Consider the following 22,272-nt stretch of genomic DNA (forward strand, 5'->3'; position numbering starts at 1 on the left):
TTAGCCCTGCGCCGGAGGCGGGGTGAGTGAAACCAAAGACACAGAGCACTTTCGTGAGCTAAAGATGCCGTCACGTTTTCCTGTTTTCAGGGTAGCGAAAGACCTAGCTAGCTTAAGGGTGACAAGAGCAGGTGGCAGGACTCCGCCCACCACCACGCTTCCCCTCCTTCAGCCTGCACGCTTCAAGCGATCCCTGAGATCCCGCCTCTCGGGCGCGCGCGAAGAGTTGTCGCGAGGTGCGTTGTGGAAATTGTAGTCCTACCGCGGAGAATCGCCTCCGGACGAACGGCTCTAGCCTACAGACCCCATGATGCTGTGCGGCGCCGGCCGCTCCCGGATGTGTGCTTGGCGCCGGAAGAGAAGACGGCCCCCCTCTCTCGGCCCGGCCATCTTGTGGGAAGAGCTGAAGCAGGCGCTCTTGGCTCGGCGCGGCCCGCTGCAATCCGTGGAGGAACGCGCCGCCGAGCCACCATCATGCCTGGGCACCTACAGGAAGGCTTCGGCTGCGTAGTCACCAACCGATTCGACCAGTTATTTGACGACGAATCGGACCCCTTTGAGGTGCTGAAGGCAGCGGAGAACAAGAAAAAAGAAGCCGGCGGGGGCGGCGTTGGGGGGCCTGGGGCCAAGAGCGCAGCTCAAGCCGCGGCCCAAACCAACTCCAGCGCGGCAGGCAAACAGCTGCGTAAAGAGTCCCAGAAAGACCGCAAGAACCCACTGCCCCCCAGTGTTGGCGTGGCTGACAAGAAAGAGGAGACACAGCCGCCCGTGGCGCTCAAGAAAGAAGGTAGAGCCGGGCTCGAAGGCGGGGAAGACCGGGGATGGCGGGAGGGGCGAGGGGAGTTCCGAGGGTCGGCGGGGAACTTTGCCCGATCTCCTCTCACGTTGTCCCCACGCGACAAAAGCCGGGTCCCGCGAAGGCGCGGGGTGCGCGGAGCCTGCCCTTCCCGCCGGACCCGCGGCGGCGCCGCCTTGTGCAGCTTCCCGGGGTGGCGGAGGGCCCCGGGCCCCCAGCTTCTTCCCGGCCGAGCTGTTGTCGCTGCGGGCTCGGGCTCTGCCATCTTGTCCCACGATGGCGCGGGGCGCCCTAGCGAGAAGCGGGGCTCGGAGTTTGCACTTGAGCTGCTTCTGAGTGCCGGGCGCCCCGGGGTGGAGAGAGCGTCTGCTCGGGACGCCACATGTGTCCTCATTGTCCCCGCGACCCCCGACTCGTGGGTGTTGGGGCAAACTCGCCGGCCCCAAGGGGCGGAGGATTCGGCTTGGGACGGACGCGGGAGTGGCGAGCCAGGGCCGGTGTGGCAGCTCACTCCGTGTCGCCGTCCCGTCCTGCCCTAGACCCTCGATGGCGTGTGGCCTCGTGGGTGCGCTGAGTGCGAGGCTGTCACCGCTCGCGTCCCCACCATGTGCGTGAAGCATGGCAGTTAGGAGTTCCTCCCCGGGCAGGCAGCTCGCACGGCTGCGTTCTGACTCTTCCCTAGTTTGCCGTGGGTGAAAAAAAAGCCAGAACAACTGGGAATGTGAACGCGCGCGTTGGTCAACAGTGAGGAATTGCGGGACCTCAAGCTTTAAGATTGCCATTGGAGGTTGAAAGTTGAAATTAGTTCTACAGCCACGTGCTCCAGAAAGGAGTTAGTTTGTGCTAGGTTTTGGTGTAAGGATTTTTTTTTTTGTTTCGTTTTTTAGATATCTTTTGTGAGAATTGGAATGAAAATCCCAGAACTAGGTGGTAAATAAAACACGAATTCTTGTGTTAACACATAGCTTCGGAGGGGAGAGCATAGCTGGAGTGTTAGAAAGCATGCATGCATCACGTAGGCCAAGTATCTATTCAGTCAGTTTAGCTTTATGGCAATCCGCCGCGATTGAATGCAAATACTCCTGTGTTAAGGAACACTGCCTGGTGCACTTATTTAAACTAGAGGACAGAAATTTACCTCCTTGATTGCACGAATTCCAAGAAAGCGGGTAAGCTGAGTCTAAAGAACAAATCTAAGATCTACGAGCTGGATGTGTTCACTCGTTTTAAATATTTAAAGCATGGGCCATGGTTTAAACACTTCAGTTGTTTTCATCATGAAGCCCATCAATGAAATACTCTAAACTGGAAGTTAGCACTGTTAAGTTATAAATACAGGGAGTTATTTCATAAATTTATAAGTAGGATTTAAATTTGTCATTTACTTAGTCGTTGATTGCTTGGGAAAACTGTCTCACCACTTTCTTTAGTATCATAGAACTTCTGGGGAATTGAACCCAGGTCCTTGCACATGCTAGGCAAACGCTCTACCTCTCAGCTATATCCCCAGTCCTTAAAATACAAGCTTATAAGTACAGGAGAAATGTTAAATGAAAAATACCCATTTTCAAATCCTACTACCTGTCAGTCACTGTTAAATGTTTTGGGAGGTAATACATTTATAAACAAAAGTCCCTACCCTTTATAGAGAGCAGGATTGTTACCCTAATGATGTGTTCTGTGCTTTTGATAACAGTTCCTGGCACAGTGCTAGACATGCTCTAGATGTTAAATACTGTCTTAAGAATTTTGTAGCTTGTCTCTGGCCATTTGAAGAACTTGAGAGTTGACTGAGTGTAAAACAGATTACACTCAGATAAAATCTAGAATCTGGCGTAATTAGCTTGCATATACAGGTAAGTACATCAAAAGAACCTTGCATTTTAAAAAATATCAATGGTTTTCATTAGACAAGTTTATATTTTGTGGTTCTGATGTGGAACCAAGCATCCTGCATGCTAGCCAAGTGCTCTACCACCCCAGCTCCATGATGAGTATAATAAGTTTTTACATTCTGTAGGCCTAATGTTAAATATTGAGTGGGGAAGCAAGCCATTGTTCATTGGGTGTGTTTGGCTTGGATGTCATAAAGACTGGTCACGTGGCTCCACCTCAATACACTACCTCTGATGAAGTTTATTTAAATGCCTTGATGTATTTGTGGTCTGTCCTGAGATTTTACAGGGAATAAAACCTTAAGGTTTCATTAAAGAGATTCATATTTACTGTTTTAGCTGCAATTAATAGGCATCTGAACAATTGGGTGTGTCTTGATGGTGTTCCATCTTTTTTAGAAACAGTGAAATATGTAAGATCTTATAAAACCAATTTCTCAGCTGCACATTGCTTTGTAAAGAAACTGGTTTGGGAATTCCAGTATACCTGAAATCTTATTCATGTGTTTAACTATCAATCTGTCCTTAAGGCTAATAGTAATTCATATTAATTCTCTTTTGGGATCTCTTCATTATCAGGAAAAAAGTAATAAAGGTGTGAAAATCAGTAAATACTTTACCTGTCACTTAGTGCCACTACTGTCTTCTCTGTGTTGGTGTTCAACCTAGGGCCTTGTGCCTGCTAACACGTAACTGACTCTGAGCTACACCTGTATCCTCCTTATTGCATGCTGCTAAAAGAGGGTCTTTTTGTGTCTGTGGTTTTTAAAAATTCTTTGAAAACAAGATACATGGTAAGGGCAAGACCCTCTTCATACTAATAACTGTTTTCTAATGACTATATAATGCTATTTTTTGAAAATTGTGGGAGTGCATATAGATGTGTACAATATGTAGTTTATTACATATAAGAGGAAGATAGTACTTCTACAGCTTTTCTTTTTCCTTTTTTTTTTGTAGAGACAATCTGTCTGGCCTCAAGTTCCTTCTAGTTAGTCTCCCAAGTGTGGGGATTATAGGCATGGGCTACCACACCCTGCTTAAGTAGCTATTTTAAACAGTGTGGTCTCTAATAGTCCTAAATTAAATACTTTTTTTTCCCTTTCAGATTGGTGATTTCATAGAATTAGGAGTCTCTTCAAGAAATTTTTTTCTTCAGATTTTGTACAGTAACATAGCATGACCCTCACCTGTCTAGAGGGTCCATAAAGACACTGTGACATCTTGAAATCTAACAGGAATAATGGCTGTCCAAATGTCCACACCTGGGGACACATGGGGATGGGTAACTTGGCAAAATAAGTAGAAGTTTCGAACAAATTTGCTGTTGAATAAGAATTTGCCTTTTTTTTTTAAATATATTAGAGATGACCAGTGTTTGCCTTTTAATTAGTCTAGGCCAAAACCTTGTATTATAAAAGTGATGTGTTATCCTGGCTTATTCATTCTTAGGAATAAGGCGTGTTGGAAGAAGACCTGATCAACAACTTCAGGGTGAAGGGAAAATAATTGATAGAAGACCAGAAAGGCGACCACCTCGTGAAAGAAGATTTGAAAAGCCACTTGAAGAAAAGGGTGAAGGAGGCGAATTTTCAGTTGATAAGTAAGTTCTAAAAAGGTTTCTTCATGTTTTGTCTTCATGTTTGCAGCTTTGTAGTTGCATCTTAACATGAAGCTGTAAGTTGGGTATAATTGCCAAGTGGCAATGTGGCTGAATACTAGAAACGGTGAGTGTGCATTGTTACATCTTTTGTAATGTACACTTCAGTTGAATTGATAGCCTATTTCTTTTCCTTGCTCTCCCCAGATGTTCAGTTAAAAGGACAATACTACTGGTTAATTGCTTGTAGCAAGCTACTCTCCGTGTAGGCTAGATGTGTTTATTTAAATTTTAAGTGTTTTGATAAACAGCAGTATTATTGGACAATAGTGATGAAAAAGTATATGCATTGGTGGTAATGTTGCAAAGAATGCCAAGATAATTTGTTTCGGAGAGGTGGGTTAATTCCTATAGACTTGAATTTTCTAAAACACGTATTTAGCCATAGGGTTATAAGCCAGAACATGTTCTATATTTTCAAGTCTTTGAATGGATTTCACCTATTTTTCTGTAAGCCTTGGAGGTAAAATTTTTAAATTTGTATTGTAGACCAATTATTGACCGACCTATTCGAGGCCGTGGTGGTCTTGGAAGGGGTCGAGGAGGCCGTGGACGTGGAATGGGCCGAGGAGATGGATTTGATTCTCGTGGCAAACGTGAATTTGACAGGCATAGTGGAAGTGATAGATCGTAAGTCTTAATATTGGTTATTTTACTTTTAGATTTTTATGTTTAATAAAATTTGAAAATCTAGAACTAAAGAGTATTATGTTAACTCAGTTTTGTTAGTTCTTTTTCACATTACAGCGGCCTGAAGCATGAAGACAAACGTGGAGGTAGCGGATCCCACAACTGGGGAACTGTCAAAGATGAATTAACGTTGGTATTCTGATTTTTTTTAAGTTAATTACTTTGGATAAAATTGCGTCTATAACTTATTTAGAGGCTTACCCGTTCTTAAGTTTTGTCCTGAGACAATAATAGATGCTCTCATTGCAGAGATATTTTATAAGATAGTATTTTATGGGATAGGTTTGGGTGATCATGTATCAAATGACCAGTTTTTCTATAGTTAAGGACATGTGTTATTTTTGTCATACGGATAAATACAGCTTTTCCTGAGACTCCACATTGAATTTATTTGGATATTCTGATTTGTGTCTTCAATAAACCTATTCTAGCTATTGCATTGTAGTCCCTATAAAATTTGGTAAGCCAATGAAATTTTGTTTTAAAAGTATATGAACTAACTTAAACCATAATTTATTTTGTTTTCTCTTAGAGATCTAGTGGGGAGTAAATTTAGTAGAAATGTTTAAAGAACATGAAATTTTTATTTTTATATGAGGAACACTTCAGCTACATGTAAATGGACCTAGATGCCTTTCTTTTTCTTTCTTTCCTTAGAGAGTCCCCAAAATACATTCAGAAACAAATATCTTATAATTGCAGTGACTTGGATCAATCAAATGTGACTGAGGAAACACCTGAAGGTGAAGAACATCCTGTGGCAGATACTGAAAATAAGTAAGTGGCATATATGAGGAGTATTGTTCCAACATTGAAATCAGTTTGGGTTTTTACCAATAAGATAATAGATTCAGTGCTGTTACTTAACGGCTCTTTGACAGGAGAGAGTTTTTTGTTTTGTTTGAGGCAGGCTTGCTGCGTAGCTGAGGCTGACCTCAGATACAAAGTCTTCTTGCCTCAGTCTCCTGAGTGCTGGGATTACAGGCATGTACCACCATCCCTGACATATTAGAAATACATATTAAGAAATACAGATACTTTAGTAAAACCTGTTAAGCCTAATTACAAAAGTGGCTTGCTGTAACCTCAGGATGGAGAATAGGAGTAAGGTGCCATAGATTTGACCTAACTAATTCAAGTTGATACAAAGGTTGTAGCGAGTAATTCCAGTAAGCTGTTCACAGTTGTGCAAGATTGCCCACACTTCTAATCCCAGCTCTCGAGGCTGAAGCAGGAGATTTGAGAGTTCCAGGCCACTGTGGGCTGAACAGTGAGTTCCTGTCTCAAAAAGCAACTAACCAAAAAAGGCTGTTAAGTCCTGAGATATTGAATAGGTGGAAACTAGAAGGTGAAGTTGGAGGTTCTAAAAATGAGACCAAATTGTTGGCATAAAAGATATTTGTTGTATTCAGAACTCATAGCCCAAAGTAGTTTTGTGTTTTACAATTATATTGATTAAAACTAGAGCCATGCCCCCAGCTCTAGGACACAACTTAAAATTAGTTCCATCTCTTAAGTTTTTATCCTTTAACGTATAACTTGGAATAGCGTTATTGTCTTGTTTTGAATGAGGAGAGCAAGATAATATTATTCAGTAGCTTTCTTAATGTTTATTTTGTCAGTCTAGGTCAAGGGCTTGGTTTTGAAGTTTTCAGTTTTTGAAAGGTGAGAGTTTTAACTTAAACTTAGGATGGTAGAAATAATTTAATGCATACTTGAAGTTTGTATGCACGAAAGCAAAAGTGTTAACGCCTGTCAGACCAGGTATGGTGGTTCAAACCTGTAATCCTAGCTACTTACAAAGTCGGGAGGATTATCATTGAAGACTAGCCTGAGCAAAAAGCTCAGTAGACCCCATCTCAATTAGTGGGGCATGGTGGCACACATGTTACCTGTTATATAGCTGCAGGGACAAGGCACAAATAGGATTTCGGTCCAGGCTAATTTGGTGTAAAACAAGACCCTATCAAAAATAGTCAGTGAAAAAAGGGTTGGCAGAGTGACTCAAGTGGTAAACACCTGCCTAGCAAGCAAAAGGTCCTGAATTCAACCCCCAGTACTACAAAAAATAAAGTATGTGTCAGTCAGTTTATAGTTAAGTTCTTGGATTAGATATTATTTAGGGCTGTGATCTTTTTTAATTGATAGATAATAATTGTACATATTTATGGGATGCTGTAGTATTTCTATATATGTATATAATGTAGTGATTAGATCAGGATAATATATCTATTACCTGAAACATTCACCATTTCTTTGTAGTGGGAAGATTCAAAATTCTCTGTACCAGCTATTTTGAAGTACATAATTAACTCTTGTCTTTCCTAGTTACCTTATTGTGCTATCAAACATTAAAAGTTATTCCTTCCATTCAATTACACCTGTAAGCCATCCCCTCTCCATCTCTCTGGATCCCCACACACTTTCAAGACTTTTTTCTTTATGCGGTGCTGGGGTTTGAACTCATGGCCTCATCCTTGCTAGCTAGGCAGGTGCTCTTAACCACTTGAGCTATTTTCCCAGCCCCTTTCTATACTTACAACCATTATTCTACTCTATGAGATCAACTTTTAACTTTTGCTTAGAGACATAAAAGTGAGAACCATGCGGTAATTTGTTTTTCTGAGCATGTTTTTTTGTTGTATGTGGGGGATTCATTTTGACAGTTCCAAATAGGCTTACATTGTACATTGGTTAGCTTGCCCCACCATCTTTCCCACCTCACTTAAAGCAATTGCGAGAGGTTTCTTTGATTTTTTTTGTATAAGTAAATGAACCCTATCAACCATATGGCCTCACCTTGATCTCTTTTATTCACTCTGCCCCTCCCACAAGTCCGTACCCCCCCCATCCCTGCGCCCACACACTATACCTATTTTATAGTCCTGTCTCTTGTTATTAATACCTGAGTTGATGTTCAAAGGGGTTTCTCAGTGTATCCCTGCTGTGAGTATACTTTACTTTGTCAGTTCAACCCCTTATCCCTTTATCTCCATCCCCCCATTTTTCAAATAGCTTTTAGTACATAGTCTTACATCCTCTATCTTCACAGATATAATGTTTTATGATTTCTGATTTGTTACATAATATCCTCCACTTCCATCAAATCCACTTCCATCAAAGTTGTTGCTGGAAAAAAAATCCCCAGAATTTCATTCTCTTTATGTCTGACTAATACTCCAGTGTGTGTGTATACTACATTTTCTTTATCCATCTGGTTGATGGACACATTGGTTGATTCTATATCTTGCGTTATTGTGACTAGTCCTGCAGTAAATATAGGGGTGCATGTATTCCATTAAAATACTGATTTAATTTCCTTTTGCTATATGCCTCAGTAGCGGGATTGCTGGATCCTGTCGTAGTTCTATTTCTAGGGTTTTTTGTTGTTTGCTTTTGAGGAACTTCCATACTCTTTTTCATTGTGGTGGTACTAATTTATTTACATTCTAATTTATTTACAGTAGTGTATGAGAGCTCTACCTTCTCTGCATCACCACCAGCATTTATTATTTTCTGTCTTTTTGATAGTAGCCATTCTGACTAGGGCGAGATGATAACCTCCTCGTTGTGGGTTTTTTGTGATACTGAACTTTTTTTTTTTTTTTTACACACTTTTTGGCTTGCATGTCTTTGAGAAATGTGTGTTTGGATCATTTACCTCTTTTAATCAGAGCATTTGGATTTTTTGCTGTTGAGCTGTTTATGAGTTCCTTATATTCTCTATTGTCAGATGAATGGTTTGCAAACATTTTCTCGTTTTGTAGGCTGTCTCTTGACTGTTGTTTTCCTTTGCTGTGCAGGAGCTTTTTAGTTGTAATCCCTTTATCAATTTTTGCTTCTGTGCCTTTGCTTTTGGGGTTATATCCCAAAAAGCTCTGTCTAGACCAATTCCCTAAAGCATTTTTTCCATTGGTTCTTTGATCCATAATGAGTTGATTTTTCTATGCAGTGAAAGATACGGATCTAGTTTTATTCTCTTGCATAGGAATATCCAGTATTCCCAGCACTATTGCAGAGACTACCCTTTACCCAATGTATGTTCTTGGTGTCTTTGTCAAATCAGTTAGCTGTGAAATACATGGATTTATTTCTGGGTTTTCTGTCCTATTCCATAAGTCCACGTGTCTTTTTATAAAGGACAGTGATTCTCAACTAGACCACCTATGAATTAATTGGAGAGGGGTATCCTCTTTCTAAACTTACCCTTTTCTCCAGGAAGAATTTTTCTTACAGTGAACTACTATTAATGATGAGAGAGCGTATCATATTCCCTGGGCTTGTTGGCATAAGGGAAGATGATTTGCTGTTGGAGGGAATAGATGAGAGTACATGGTGTTAGATGATGATTTGTATTTGGGATAATAGAAACATTTATATGAAACTGTGGAGTTAAAATTTTGTGTAGTAAACAATAAAAGTGTGATTGAATTAAATCAAGTTTAATTAAATGAAGTTTAACCCCCACAGTGCTCAGCACAACTGTTCCTTTATTAAAGGACCTGTGTTTGAATCTTTCAGAGTGATCTGCAAAAATTACAATTGTTTACCAAAAGGAAATGATACACTGACAGAATACTGGAGGCACATCCTCAACTCAGGACCAAGGAATAAAATTGGGGATAATGGGTAATGATATCATGTCAGAGCAGCCTCTACTCTTACTCTTTAGTAGAGGAGGCATAGTATTTTAGCTTGTATGTGGAAGTATAAATTTTAAGAAGCACAGCTTAGTTTCCAGAGCTTCAATATAGTTTCTTATTTAACCTTTAAAGCAGTCTTAAAAATGGGTGTCTTGGCTTCCTGATGTGATCAAAGGTATTAGTGCTAATCTTGGCTGTGTCATAATTGATAAGTCACTAGGGCTGTTTTTAGATCCTTAGTTTTCTTATCTGTAAGCTGACAAAGTTAGACTCAATACCCAGTGTAAACTTGCTCTTGGAAGTTTTAAGGTAGGATTGGAGATACTTGAACACTGAGGCTAACTAAATGGTTTGCTATCTTTGGAAAGAAGCAGTACTCCCAAAATAGCAAATGACATGTTTGGTGACAATTGGAAATTGAGATTAGACTAAAACAATGGATTCCTAGGCCTGTGGTTTATTTCTGTAAAAGGGGGGCAAGTGTAACTAAAGTAGTTACAATCTGAGAATTACATTTGGAAATACTGTTTTGGTTAGTGAAACAGTGTGTTAGTAGGGAAACTATGGCCCATACAGGTTGACCTGAAAGTTGGAGTATATAGATTTTAGGATTTGTGGAAATTTAGCTTGTTTAAATTTTTTTACTTTGTCTTAATATGCTAGTTGATGAAGTTCAAGGGTTGTTCTTTTATGTTGTACCCTATGAAACCTGGTGGCTCACCAGGCATCCTGTCTAGGCCATGGGCCTTCATATATGTTATGAGTTATATGCTATGAGAGAATTACAGAAAATAAAAGTGTATTTTAGGAGAAGATAGTCTGAGGATGTTAATCACATGAGAGTTTAGAGTCCCTGAGTTCAAACCCTAGTACCACCAGAAAAAGACAAAACAAACTAAAGTATCGTTTCAAAGAAATATATAAAGGATTAGTAAGGCCAGTTCAAAATCTTGTTAATGATGAGTGATTGTCTGAGAAGGTAAATTGTCTATTCCTAGGTTATCCTTTTTCTCACTGATGAATAGCACTGAACTCCTGAACTCTACCATATTGCATGTTAGCATTGGGTTATACAGAAAACTAGGATACTACTGTCTTTGGGTAATCTTTCTAAAAGATTACTGATCAGGCAGGATTAGTTTCCTTGTAAGTTTGAAATATTTTCATATAAATTAATGCTAGACATTTAGTATAAAATTTAAACATCTTTTCACAGGGAGAATGAAGTTGAAGAGGTTAAGGAAGAGGGTCCAAAAGAGATGACTTTGGATGAGTGGAAGGCTATTCAAAATAAAGACCGGGCAAAAGTGGAATTTAATATCAGAAAACCAAATGAAGGTGCTGATGGGCAGTGGAAGAAGGGATTTGTTCTTCATAAATCAAAGAGCGAAGAGGTAAAGTTAAGATACGTGGTATTTGAATGTGTTCAGATCTGACTTGAATCGTGCTTACGATTTTTGCTTAGATTTTATGGATAATACTCTATGAAACAAAACCTTTTTATTTGTGGCAACTAACTTGCTCTAAAAGGAAAACTAATTGCATTTTTCTTTTTTGAAGTTAAAGTTTTTTGAAATCTTACCTAACTGGGAATCATTAGAAGACTGCTGTATTAAGTTGAAATGTGGCATTTTCATATTTTAGCCTAAAAACAAGGAACTTTATATAGTAGTCACCTTTTAATACTGTCTGCCTACACCATATGTATTGGTAGGGACTTCACTAAGTGTTAGTATTCTTTACTGAAGAATATTGCCTTATAAAGACCAAATGACAAAACTTTCCTTTATTTGGGAAACCTGGAAATTAATGAAAATACCACAGAAAGGCACATTGGTGGCTTCTACTTAAGCCTTGTGGCATCTTCTTAAAGGAATGTCCCAATGTTGTATCCTGTTAAGGTTTGTGCAGTAGGAGAGCTTAGCCAAATCGAACTACATTATTTCCTGTGCTAAATTCTTTTCTACCACCTTCTTTTGACCTTCTGAGTATACATCTATTCATGTCATGAATAGGTCTGTGGCAGAAATTCAGGGTATAAATCCTACTATGCTAAGGTAAAGTTAAGTTAAATGTTAGGAAGGCATTCTGTAATAAATAGATTCAGTAAGATGTTACTTACTTTGGTGCTGAGATTGAAGTTGGTGTCAAGCATGCTAAGCATGTGTTCTGCCACTGAGTTCTACCTACATCCCAACCCTCAGTAAGAACACTGCATTTTAGTTTACTAAACATAAAAGTGCCTGAGACAAATGTGGGAGATGTTATAAAACAGAGGATGATTTTTCTACATTCAGAGAAGAAATGAGTTTGAGGGTGGGGGATAGAGTATTTGGGTTTGAACTCGGGGCCTCAGGCTTGCCAGGCAGGCACTCTACCACTTGTGCCACACCCTCAGCACAAGTTATTTTTCAAGTAGAGTTGTGAGTTTTTGCCTGGGGCTGGTTTCAGAAGGGGATCACCCTACCTATAGCTTCCTTCATAGCTGGAATTATGGGCATTACCACTACAACTGACTTATGGTTGAGATGGGGTCTTTCAAGTTTGTTGTGTGGGCTGTCCTCAAACTGCAGTCCTTCTGAGTAGCTGGAATTATAAGAGTTAGTCACTATGGCCCACCCCATAAGGGATGTTTTAACATGTACCTCATAAAAATAGTAAATGAGGACATTATCTTAAATGTGGTCTTGTAGAAAAAAATCATTTTGTTTCATTAGAATACTTAAGGTTTTTGTTTGTTAATGTGTCAACATCAATAGTAGAAACCTTGTGTGTCCTCTGTAAAAGTCTTTTTCAGGGGTTCATATTTGGAATCCTAATCTGAAGGGCATATTTAAGATGTACTCTACAGATTTCACTGCTAAAAATGGCCATTCACTAGGTCTAGAACAGGGACCAAGTTAGTTGGATTGATTATGTACCTTTGATCAAGAACTGCCAATATCACCTGCAGCTCAAAGAAATTAGAGATACAGGAAGGGAAGAGAGTTCCTACTTCAAGAGCAGTGTAGCTGAATCCAAAGCTAACATTACCTATAGTGATGGTGTATATATTCATTCACAAAAAGTATAGATTGGATAGTTGGGGTTTGTTTTACAACTTGAGCCACTCCACCAGCCCTTTTTTATGATGGGTTCCCCCCAGATGGGGAGTTGAGAACTGTTTGCACAGGGCTGGTTTCAAACTGTGATCTTCCTGATCTCCGCATCCAGAGTAGCTAGGATTACAGGTTGGGCCACTGGCACCTGCTTGTTTTGTTTTATTGAAAGTTCATTATTTAGAGACAGTATTGCTTTCCTATTAATTACCCAGTGACCTTCAATTAACATTTTTAGGCTCATGCTGAAGATTCTGTTATGGACCATCATTTCCGGAAGCCAGCTAATGATATAACATCTCAGCTGGAGATCAATTTTGGAGACCTAGGCCGCCCAGGACGTGGTGGCAGGGGAGGACGAGGTGGCCGTGGGCGTGGTGGACGTCCAAACCGTGGCAGTAGGACTGACAAGGTAATTTAAGACTTCTTTTTCCCCTTTTAAATAATGCAAGGACCTTTCTGATAAATCACTGACTGCCTGGGTGTTTTGGGGACATAAGAGTTGAAAAGGTAGATGTCCATTACACCATTCATTAAATGTGTCCATTAACCATTATATGACACATAGTTAAAGACAGTTTGTTTTTAATTTCCTACTAAACTCTTCTGGGAGAGCTGGTATCCATGGGGGCTTTGTTGGTGTTTGTTTCCTTGTCTGATTGTTTTAGATATGGACTCAATATGTAGCCCAGGTTGACCTCAAACCTGCAGTCCTCCTGGCTGCCTTAGCCTTCTAAATGCTGGGATTACAAGTGTGCACCACTACCCCTTACTAGTTAGACTCTTCTATCATTGATGAATATGCTACTAAAATAATTCATTGGTTTCTTAGCCTGCTTTCATCTTTATGATATTAATTAAGTGGGAAAACTATATGAATACTAAACAACTGAAGACTCCACATGTCCCATGTGAATCCACTTGTGTGTTTTTACAGGGGAAGAAGCCGGGCATGGTGGTGTACACATGTAATCTCCATACTTGGGGTGCAGAAACAGGAAGTAGGAGGATCCCAAGTTTGAGGCTGGCCTGGGCTACATAGCAAGACCTTGGCTCAAAATAAAAAACCAAGGGCTGGGGACAGAGCTCAGTGGTAGCTGTCTCTAGTACTGTGGGGAAAAGAAAAAGAAAAATAATACTTTCAGTTTCATAGGTCCTAACAGAAATTAAGGACGTTTCATTGCAAATACTTGTACTCTGATTCATAATTTTGCCTTTTAAGTAAAAGCTTTAATATATTTCAACTTGAAAGCTTTTTAGAGTTCTGTGTTTAAATGTAGACACTGGCAGTGTATTTTCAAGATTGGAGAGTTGTGGTTAATTCTGGTTTGTTTCTTTTCCAGTCAAGTGCTTCTGCTCCTGACGTGGATGACCCAGAGGCATTCCCAGCTCTGGCTTAACTGGATGCCATAAAACAACCCTGGTTCCTTTCTGGACCCTACTGTTCTAAGCTTTTTGCATGCTTAAGGATCCCAGATGACCAAGAAATTTAAAAAAAAAAAAAAAAAAAAAGACTGTCATTCATACCATTCACACCTAAAGACTGAATTTTATCTGTTTTGAAAATGAACTTCTCTCGCTACACAGAAGTAACCAATATGGTAGTCAGTTTTGTATTTAGAAATGTATTGGTAGCAGGGATGTTTTCATAATTTTCAGAGATTATGCATTCTTCATGAATACTTTTGTATTGCTGCTTGCAAATATGCATTTCCAAACTTGAAATATAGGTGTGAACAGTGTGTACCAGTTTAAAGCTTTCACTTCATTTGTGTTTTTTGATTAAGGATTTAGATGTTCCGTAACTACAGACCGGTTTTAAATATTGGGCATAATACTGGTTTTAATACCAGCTTTGCGTTTTCACACATGGTCAACAGGAACATGTAAACTTTGATATGTCAAATTTTATGCTGTGTGGAATACTAACTACTTTATGTATTTTAACTTAGTTTTAATTTCATTTTTGGGGAGAAATCTTTTTTTCACTTCTCATGGTAGCTGTTAATATGCTAAACCTTTATATACAGGAAATACCATTACTTGAACAAATTCAAAGCACATTGGTTTATTAACTCTTGCTTCTGCATGGTTCATTAGATTCAGATTATACCTCATTCACAATTCCAACTACATTTACTTTTTAAATGTATGACTTTCCCATTTTAAAAGCTAAACTAGACACTTATTAGTAGAAGTTGTTTAAGCTACTTATTATCTAGTGAAGTCATTTTATTGGGTATGGGTTTTTCCCTTCCTCCAATAGGGTGGTTGGAATAGGTTGACTTGGTAATGCATAATCTTTAAAGTTCTGTTAGGTAAGTTTCTGGCCACTTGATATAAGTGCTTTATGAAAGTTCCCAAAATCAAAATGATACATTTATTATCAACAACCTTTTAACCCTCCTGTGTTGAAACCAAAGGGCACTGGTTAGTGTGGCAAGATGGAAGAGTATGTTAATTTTTGGAATTTGGAAGGTAGACATCTTTATAAGGTTGGAACAGCAGCACCATCCATAAAATGCAAATGAAAAAAATCTCAGTGAATTTCCTATAATATTATTTGGTCTAAAGTTAGTAGATGAATGTTCCACAGAAAGTGGTAAGTAATTTTTCCCCTCTTCATTAGAAAATTAGGTAGTTTAATGGATTGCTTGAACAGGGGCATCACCACTTATTTAGAAAGAAAATACATGGATAGAATGGTCAATAAACAGGTTTGTAGGATTTTTAAAAAAATTCTGCACATTATTCATTAAATGGGGAAGGAATTTAAAAGTTTTAATGCTCATTTGTCAGTAATTTTCTACCTCTGACCCATTTTTAAAGTATTGAAGATCTTAAACATGTTTGTAATTTAATGGACTTGTTTTCACATACACTTCTAAAAAGAGATTGTACAGTACAAGACTTACTCATTTGGTTAGATTTATTAATCTAGTTACTTACTAGTCTTGACATATCTTAGGAAAAGGGTAATTTTTTTTTTTTTAGTGATAAACTTGTGCTGGTGCATTGGGTCTTAAGATGTTGAGCATGGTGTGCATTGGTGCTAATATATAGTTTCATATCTACAAACATGTCTACTCCCCAGAAGAAAGTATGAATTTAGTCCATATTATCTATTGAACCCTTTTGAGATTGCAACATATGTACTCTAAATCAGTGTTTTAGACTTTCTTTCGCTCGTTTCTGAATTTGTAACATGTTTATGAACCCCTTGATTTCCAGCAACACATTATACTAAGTACCTACCAAAGGTACTTCACAAGTTATACTCGCTGTCAGCCATTGTCACCAGAGAGCACACAGCAGTATTTGGTATGTTGCAAGCTTTGAAGACAGCCTAAACTTGAAAAAGTTGGTCCATTAGTTGTATCTGATGGGTGTGAGTTTGCCTCTTAGTTTCCTTTTGTGAAGAGCTAAAACTGTGAACCTAACCTTCTCATTGGTGGGTAATAACTGAAAATAAAGATTTATTTTCATGCTCACTTTTTAAAAGCCATAAAAGCAATCAAGTAGGAGCCTGTTTATCAAGTTTCTGATACTGACCTCTGCACCCTCAATGTAATGTTTAGATTTTATGTGAGATTTCTTCTAGGCTTGTCAATTCACATTTGGGAGGAATACTTAATGACAGTTTGGAGAGTTGAATTTAGGTAAAATGTGAGTTTCAGTGGCTGGCAACAATTGTTATTTTGTTTTTCTACTGGAAGTCATACTAAATGGCTGTTTTCTAGTGACAAACTGGGTATAATATTTAAGAGAAAGATCCCTTATTGGATATACATTCCTAAAATAATGATGGTTGATATTTCAGTGAATTTCTAGCTTAATGCTTATAAATGGAAATGATACCAGAACTGAAAATTTTTTTGTTTGTTTTTTTGTGCCTCAGAACTAAAATTTATAAGCCATTTCCAGCTGTACTAAAATGATTGGGGATATGGTTTAATAGCTGAATACTGTTTTGAGATCTGTGGAGTTAGCAAGATAATTCATCTCCAGAAATGTGAATATATTTGGGGCTTGTTTTGGGTATGGGTTTGGGAGGAGAATAAGTTTTCATTCTGATTATATATTTTTTCAAATTGCTAGAGATGATAGCTTAAATAGGAAAGTGTTAATAGGGAGTTGGGTGCAAAGTTTTTGTATATTGAATTTTTAAAATATGTTTTTAAGAGCACTAGCAAGTTGAAACTGACATATTTAACGGCTTTTTAAGAGGCAAGAAATGTGAAGCTGCTAGAATCTGATGTTAGTTTTGATTTTTTCTTTTTCTTTTGGTGGCACTGGGGTTTGAACTCTAGGCCTTATGCTTGCTAGCCAGGTGTTCTTACCACTTGAATCAGTTCGCCAGCACTGATGTTAGTTTTAAAGGTAAGATAATGCAGGTATATTAATAGATATCCAGTCCAACATTGAGCTAATGGAACAGAAACAACTCATTTTTTTTGGGTGTTGAGGATTGACCCAAGCCTTGCACGTGTTGGGCTATATCCTGAGCTACAACCCTGCTGTTGGAATTTTTTTTCTTTTTGTGGTACTGGATGGGGATTGATATCAGGGCTTTGCACTCTTGTCACTTGAGCCATGTCACTAGGCCTGTGCTTTTATTTAGTAAAATAAGTAAATGGTTACAAAATAGATTCTAACCAAAACCTTTGTAATTATACTGAGATTAATACATAAATCTTAAGTGAATCTGAATGTTTTAAGCCGTGATAAGGATAGAACCCAGAACCTTGTGCATGCTAGGCAAGGGCAAGTGCTGAATCCCCAGCTTGGATTGTTAGGTTTTATTGAGATAATTATCAGAAGTGGTAGCTTTCAAAAGTATGAGTTATTTTTTGCTTAGCTACACTCTTTTGGGGGTATGTTTTGACTTGAGATCTTGATTTTTAAATTCAATTTGGGGTTTATATGAGAAGTGGTTGAAATGAATCAGGCTGAGGAATTAAATCCAAAAATAAAAGGAAGGTTACAGCCCATAAATCTTAATTTCAGAAGGTGATGGGGATTAGATGTTAAAGCCAATCAAAATTTGGACCTCAAATGAAAGTACTACATTGGGTATAATTATTTAAAAGTAGGATATCTAATCCAAGTGTAAGGAAATGTTAGCCTGTGACCTGTATATTCCCAAGATGGATAAATGGGTTTTACCGTTTTAAAGGGTTAAAAGAAAGAAACTGCTAGAAATAAAGCCTACAAAGCCTGTGACCCCATATAAAGTGTGTGCAGTATCCTCCTCTGCTGTCACTTCCAGGTCAACATGTAAAAGCTCTTTTAAAACAAAAGTTTAGTTCTAGGTACAAGTTAAATCATCCTATTTAAGGAAGTTCTGAAGTAAGTAATTTTAATGCAATCTTAAGAGATGCTATCATAAAACTCATTTTAAAGCAGGATGGTGTAGTTTGCAACTTTAAATATATTCTGAAAACTGAGTGCTGTAAAGGTAAATGAAGTGCCATGATTATGTAATACTACACATTGAATGGCACCTCTCCTATCACTTAGTGCCAAGCTTTGTGTTGGGTGAATTGATTTTTCGATGGTAATTAGGTATATTTCATAGACAAGAAAACAAGTATGTTTTAATTTCATAGATTGAGCTGGGCCTGGAATTAATGGCCTCTAGAGTTAGGTATACCCATTTAATTTGGGCTCCCTCACTTGGGAGGCTGAGGCAAGAGGATCTTTGAGTTTAGGCTCCTTAACCTAATCCTTGTCTGAACTGCCACCAGGAAAAAAAAAACAAAAAAACATTTAGGCAGAATGTAGCTTTTGTGGTATTGACTACTAATGTATAAAACTAGGGAGTCTGTTTACTTCTAAATGAAAGGAAAAGGTGAGAAATGACCCACAAATTAGAAAATAATTTGCCCAATGTTGTGGTTGATTTGTAGGTATAAACTTGTTGCCATTGATGTTGTAGATTTGTCTCTTGTTAACATTTGGATGAGACAGTTGTGTGTGGATGGATATGCCTAAGGGTTTTGCATGAAAGACATACAGAAGATAACTGGCAATAGTGATTTGATTATGGACATTAACAAGTCTGTGTGGATAATTGTTTTATACCAGGTGATGAGAAAAACAGGTGAACTGACCCACTGGTGACTGTTTCTTAAATACTTGTATTCTTGGTGTGGAAAATGAGGGGCTGATGTTCAGCATTTTAATGTGTTTTTGAATGGAGAAAGTGGGAAGTAAATTTCTTTGGACAGTTACACTGGTTTGCACTTAGCACTTTGCAGTTGTAGCTGAGTCATTTCTAGAACTTAGGACCTAAAAGTATTTCTGATTTGAAGAAATACCATATATTTTCTTAGACCTAGAATGAAAATTATAAAGTGATCCAGATTAACTTGGTGTTTGGTATTAGATTGCCTAGAATTTTGTTATACTGGCTAGTAGAACACTTAGTTCTACTGGCTAGGATTACAGGCATATACTGTCACACATGGCAGTTTGTTAATGTATCTTTCTTGGAAATTCAGATTTTCTAACTTCAACTTGATTTCAATTTACTACTTTTAAGTGTACTACTTAGATGTTTGCAGAAGCTTTCCCTAGATGCTAAAGTCTAAATAAGGAGCTTTTAAAGAATGTATGGGACTCTTGGATTAGATAAAGTACTTTTTATGGTCATTAGTCATGAGAGGAAAAATAATATGCCTAGCAGGTCTTCTGTGTTTGTCTCACACTGCTGTATTTGGTTCATCACAGTACACCCTACCCTGAAGAGTAAGTGGCACTTGGTTACCGTATCAAAATCCAGAAGATTATTTTTATTAATCGTTGTAATGATCCTGTGCATCTTGAATCAAATGCTAGAAGTGTAAGTCATGCTGACTGAAGTAAAGAAGTGCTTTTGATGGTGTTTAGCTAAGTGAAAATACAACATCTGAGAGGAAAATGACTTTTTATTAAAAAGAAAATTGCCAATAAGCTTCAATGATGAACTTAACAAGCACTTATCAGTTATAGGAGAGCATGGATATATTTTTTTCAAGTTCATCAGTCTTGCTATTTAGAGTTTGAAAATAACAGATTTTTAGAGGGAAATTTAATTGTTTTGTAGATTGCCTACATAGCTGGAGAGACTACTTACTGACTTGATTACCCTTGCAAAAAGTATTAAAAGTTGTAAACAGGTCAAAAGTGGATATAATTCTTTAAGCTGTCTGCAGCTTGCCTGAAACCTATCCTGCCATCGACCAGAGGGAGTAAACATGGCAGTTGTCTGAGTTTACAGAAATTCTGAAGAATCTAGTCAAACTGAGTTATAGTATGAGAGGAGTAAAAACTAGGGAAGTTGGTGTTTTCTACAGTGATGTGAAAGTAAGGCAAATGGATTTTTTTATAAGATATGTGCTAAGTGAAATCTTGGGAAGACCTGGTTTCACCTTGAGAGATGTAGTGATCTGACTCCTGGGTTTGGGCCACACAAGAAAAGTTCTCCGGTTGAGAAGGCCACATTCACTGACTTGCTAAGATGGTGACTTTACTACGGATTTTAGCACGTAAACTGAGGTTTTGATTTTTTAAAACGTGTTTTGTTTTGTTGCTGATTTATATCCAATTTTGATAATTTTTGTTTTTAAGATAGTGCAGTTACCCCAAGGGTGGTGGGTGTTTCATGCTTTTTCTAGTGAAAATTCAGGGCCTATGAGATATTTCTTTGAGAATTTCATAATAACCTCCATAGTGTTAACTTGTGTTGCATTACCTACCAGTGGGTAAATGTCTGGAGTTGGAAAGGGAAGGTATTTTGAACCTCACCTGACAGGCAGTGTGGAAGAACTTTAGGTTATGGAATTTAAAATAACCTGAGTTGACCAAAAGGGACCCCATGACAGTATATAATAGGGTTCTGTTCTTCTTAGAGATGTAATTGAAGTCTAGGAGGGACCAGCTTCAGAACGTTTTTGGTATTTATATACTTTTTTAAAAAATTACATTAGCAGAGTATATAGCCTATGTCCATAAAATGAAGGAAAGGCATTTTGTGTTTCAACAGCTCATGCATGCTATAAAATTGAGTCAAATACAGCTTCCATTCCTTTGCTTAAGAAATAGCAGAAGTCAGTATGTGAGTGGGTGGAATTATAGTTATTTAAGAAGGGGACAGCATATTCTCAGGTTACTTTAATATTTAGAAGACAATGTGCCAGTTGTGGAAATGCATGACACTGAGGTAGGGTCATGAGTTTGAGGTCAGATGTGGCTATGTAGGGAGGTCCTGTCTTTGATTGAAAACTACCCCCCTCCCCCCACACACAAAGCATGATATGTTTATTCCTTTAAATACTCCATTTATCAGTTTCCTTAAAATTACACATACTTGGGTGTAGCATTTTACCTGTGGCCTACCTGTGCTTTGTAGGGTTTAGATTAGCTGGGTAAATTAGCTAATTTAGGAGTGTCAGATTAGTCTTTGGTGTGATTAAATTTAAGTGGTTTTTAGGTTGATTTCTCAAGAGTTAACTATAGGGTTGGTGGAGTGACTCAAGTGGTAAAAGTGCCTGCCTACCAAGCATGAGGCCCTGAGTTCAAACTCCAGTACCACCAATAAAAAGAATGAACTATAGATTTAGAAGCATGGGAACCCCAATTTTTGATTGTCCCATTTTTTCAGTGAGACTGGAGTTTGAATTCAGGGCTTTGAGCTTGCAAAGCTAGTACTCATTGCTTGAGCCACGCCTCCAGTCTTTTTCAAGTTTATTTCAAAGATTTTTAGAAGCTGGGCACTGGAGGTTTACACTATAATCTTATTTACTTGGGAGGCTGAGATCAGGTGAGTCACGGTTCAAGGCCAGACTGTGCAAATAGTTCAGGAGACCCCTGTCTCCAAAAAAAACTGGAGCAAGATGGACTAGACTTGGCTTCATGCTTGGTAGGCAGGCACTCTTAACACTTGAGTCACTCCACTAGCACCTCTCCCCTCAAAAAGGATTTTTTTGAATAGAATCATAACTGTAGTCAGAATATCAAATTGATGCAGATTTGTAAAACAGTCATACATAAAATGGAGTTACAGAGCAGTTAAAGGTTAAGCTCTGAAACCAAACTGCTATCATGTATTAGTTGAGACTGCTGGTAAGTTACTTAACCTTTGTATCTCAGTAATGGTGATAACACCTAGCTTAACCAGTGATAGGGAGAACTTAAAATTATAGCCCTTGAAATCTGTGTGCATCTTAGGTTCTGTTTTATAATACCTGAGACTGGGTAATTAATAAGGGAAGATTGGGTTGCCAGATCTGGTGAAGTATTTCTTGTTAATGGACTACAGAAATCCCAAGGCAGCACAGGGCGTCCAATGGCCAGAGATGCATACAAGAGGCAAAGCCACTCTGACATAACTCAATCCATTCACCCATGAATGGATTGATCCCTCTTGGCAGAACCTCTTGACCTAATTGCTTCTTTAAAAAAAACGCATCTCCCAACACATGCAATAGGGTTTAAATTTCAATGAGTT

The 22,272-nt window shown here is 38.5% G+C and overlaps 1 protein-coding gene across 5 annotated transcripts; it reads left to right on the forward strand.

The window, feature by feature from the left end:
• Positions 1-355: 355 nt before the first annotated feature.
• Positions 356-14,538, forward strand: Serbp1 (SERPINE1 mRNA binding protein 1). 5 transcript variants are annotated; one of them, XM_020182437.2, is made up of 8 exons: positions 356-787; positions 4,144-4,294; positions 4,841-4,981; positions 5,081-5,170; positions 5,699-5,818; positions 10,901-11,078; positions 13,021-13,194; positions 14,126-14,538. In XM_020182437.2, exons 1-8 carry the CDS (start codon positions 475-477, stop codon positions 14,180-14,182), a joined length of 1,224 nt encoding a protein of 407 aa, XP_020038026.1. In that variant the 5' UTR covers positions 356-474; the 3' UTR covers positions 14,183-14,538. The 5 variants fall into 5 exon arrangements, with proteins under 5 accessions (XP_020038026.1, XP_020038028.1, XP_020038027.1 ...); XM_020182439.2 differs by having other exon boundaries at positions 5,744-5,818; XM_020182438.2 differs by having other exon boundaries at positions 5,099-5,170.
• The last annotated feature ends 7,734 nt before the right edge of the window (positions 14,539-22,272 follow it).

This window comes from Castor canadensis, chromosome 7 (assembly GCF_047511655.1).
Source record: "Castor canadensis chromosome 7, mCasCan1.hap1v2, whole genome shotgun sequence".
Classification (NCBI taxonomy): domain Eukaryota; kingdom Metazoa; phylum Chordata; class Mammalia; order Rodentia; family Castoridae; genus Castor; species Castor canadensis.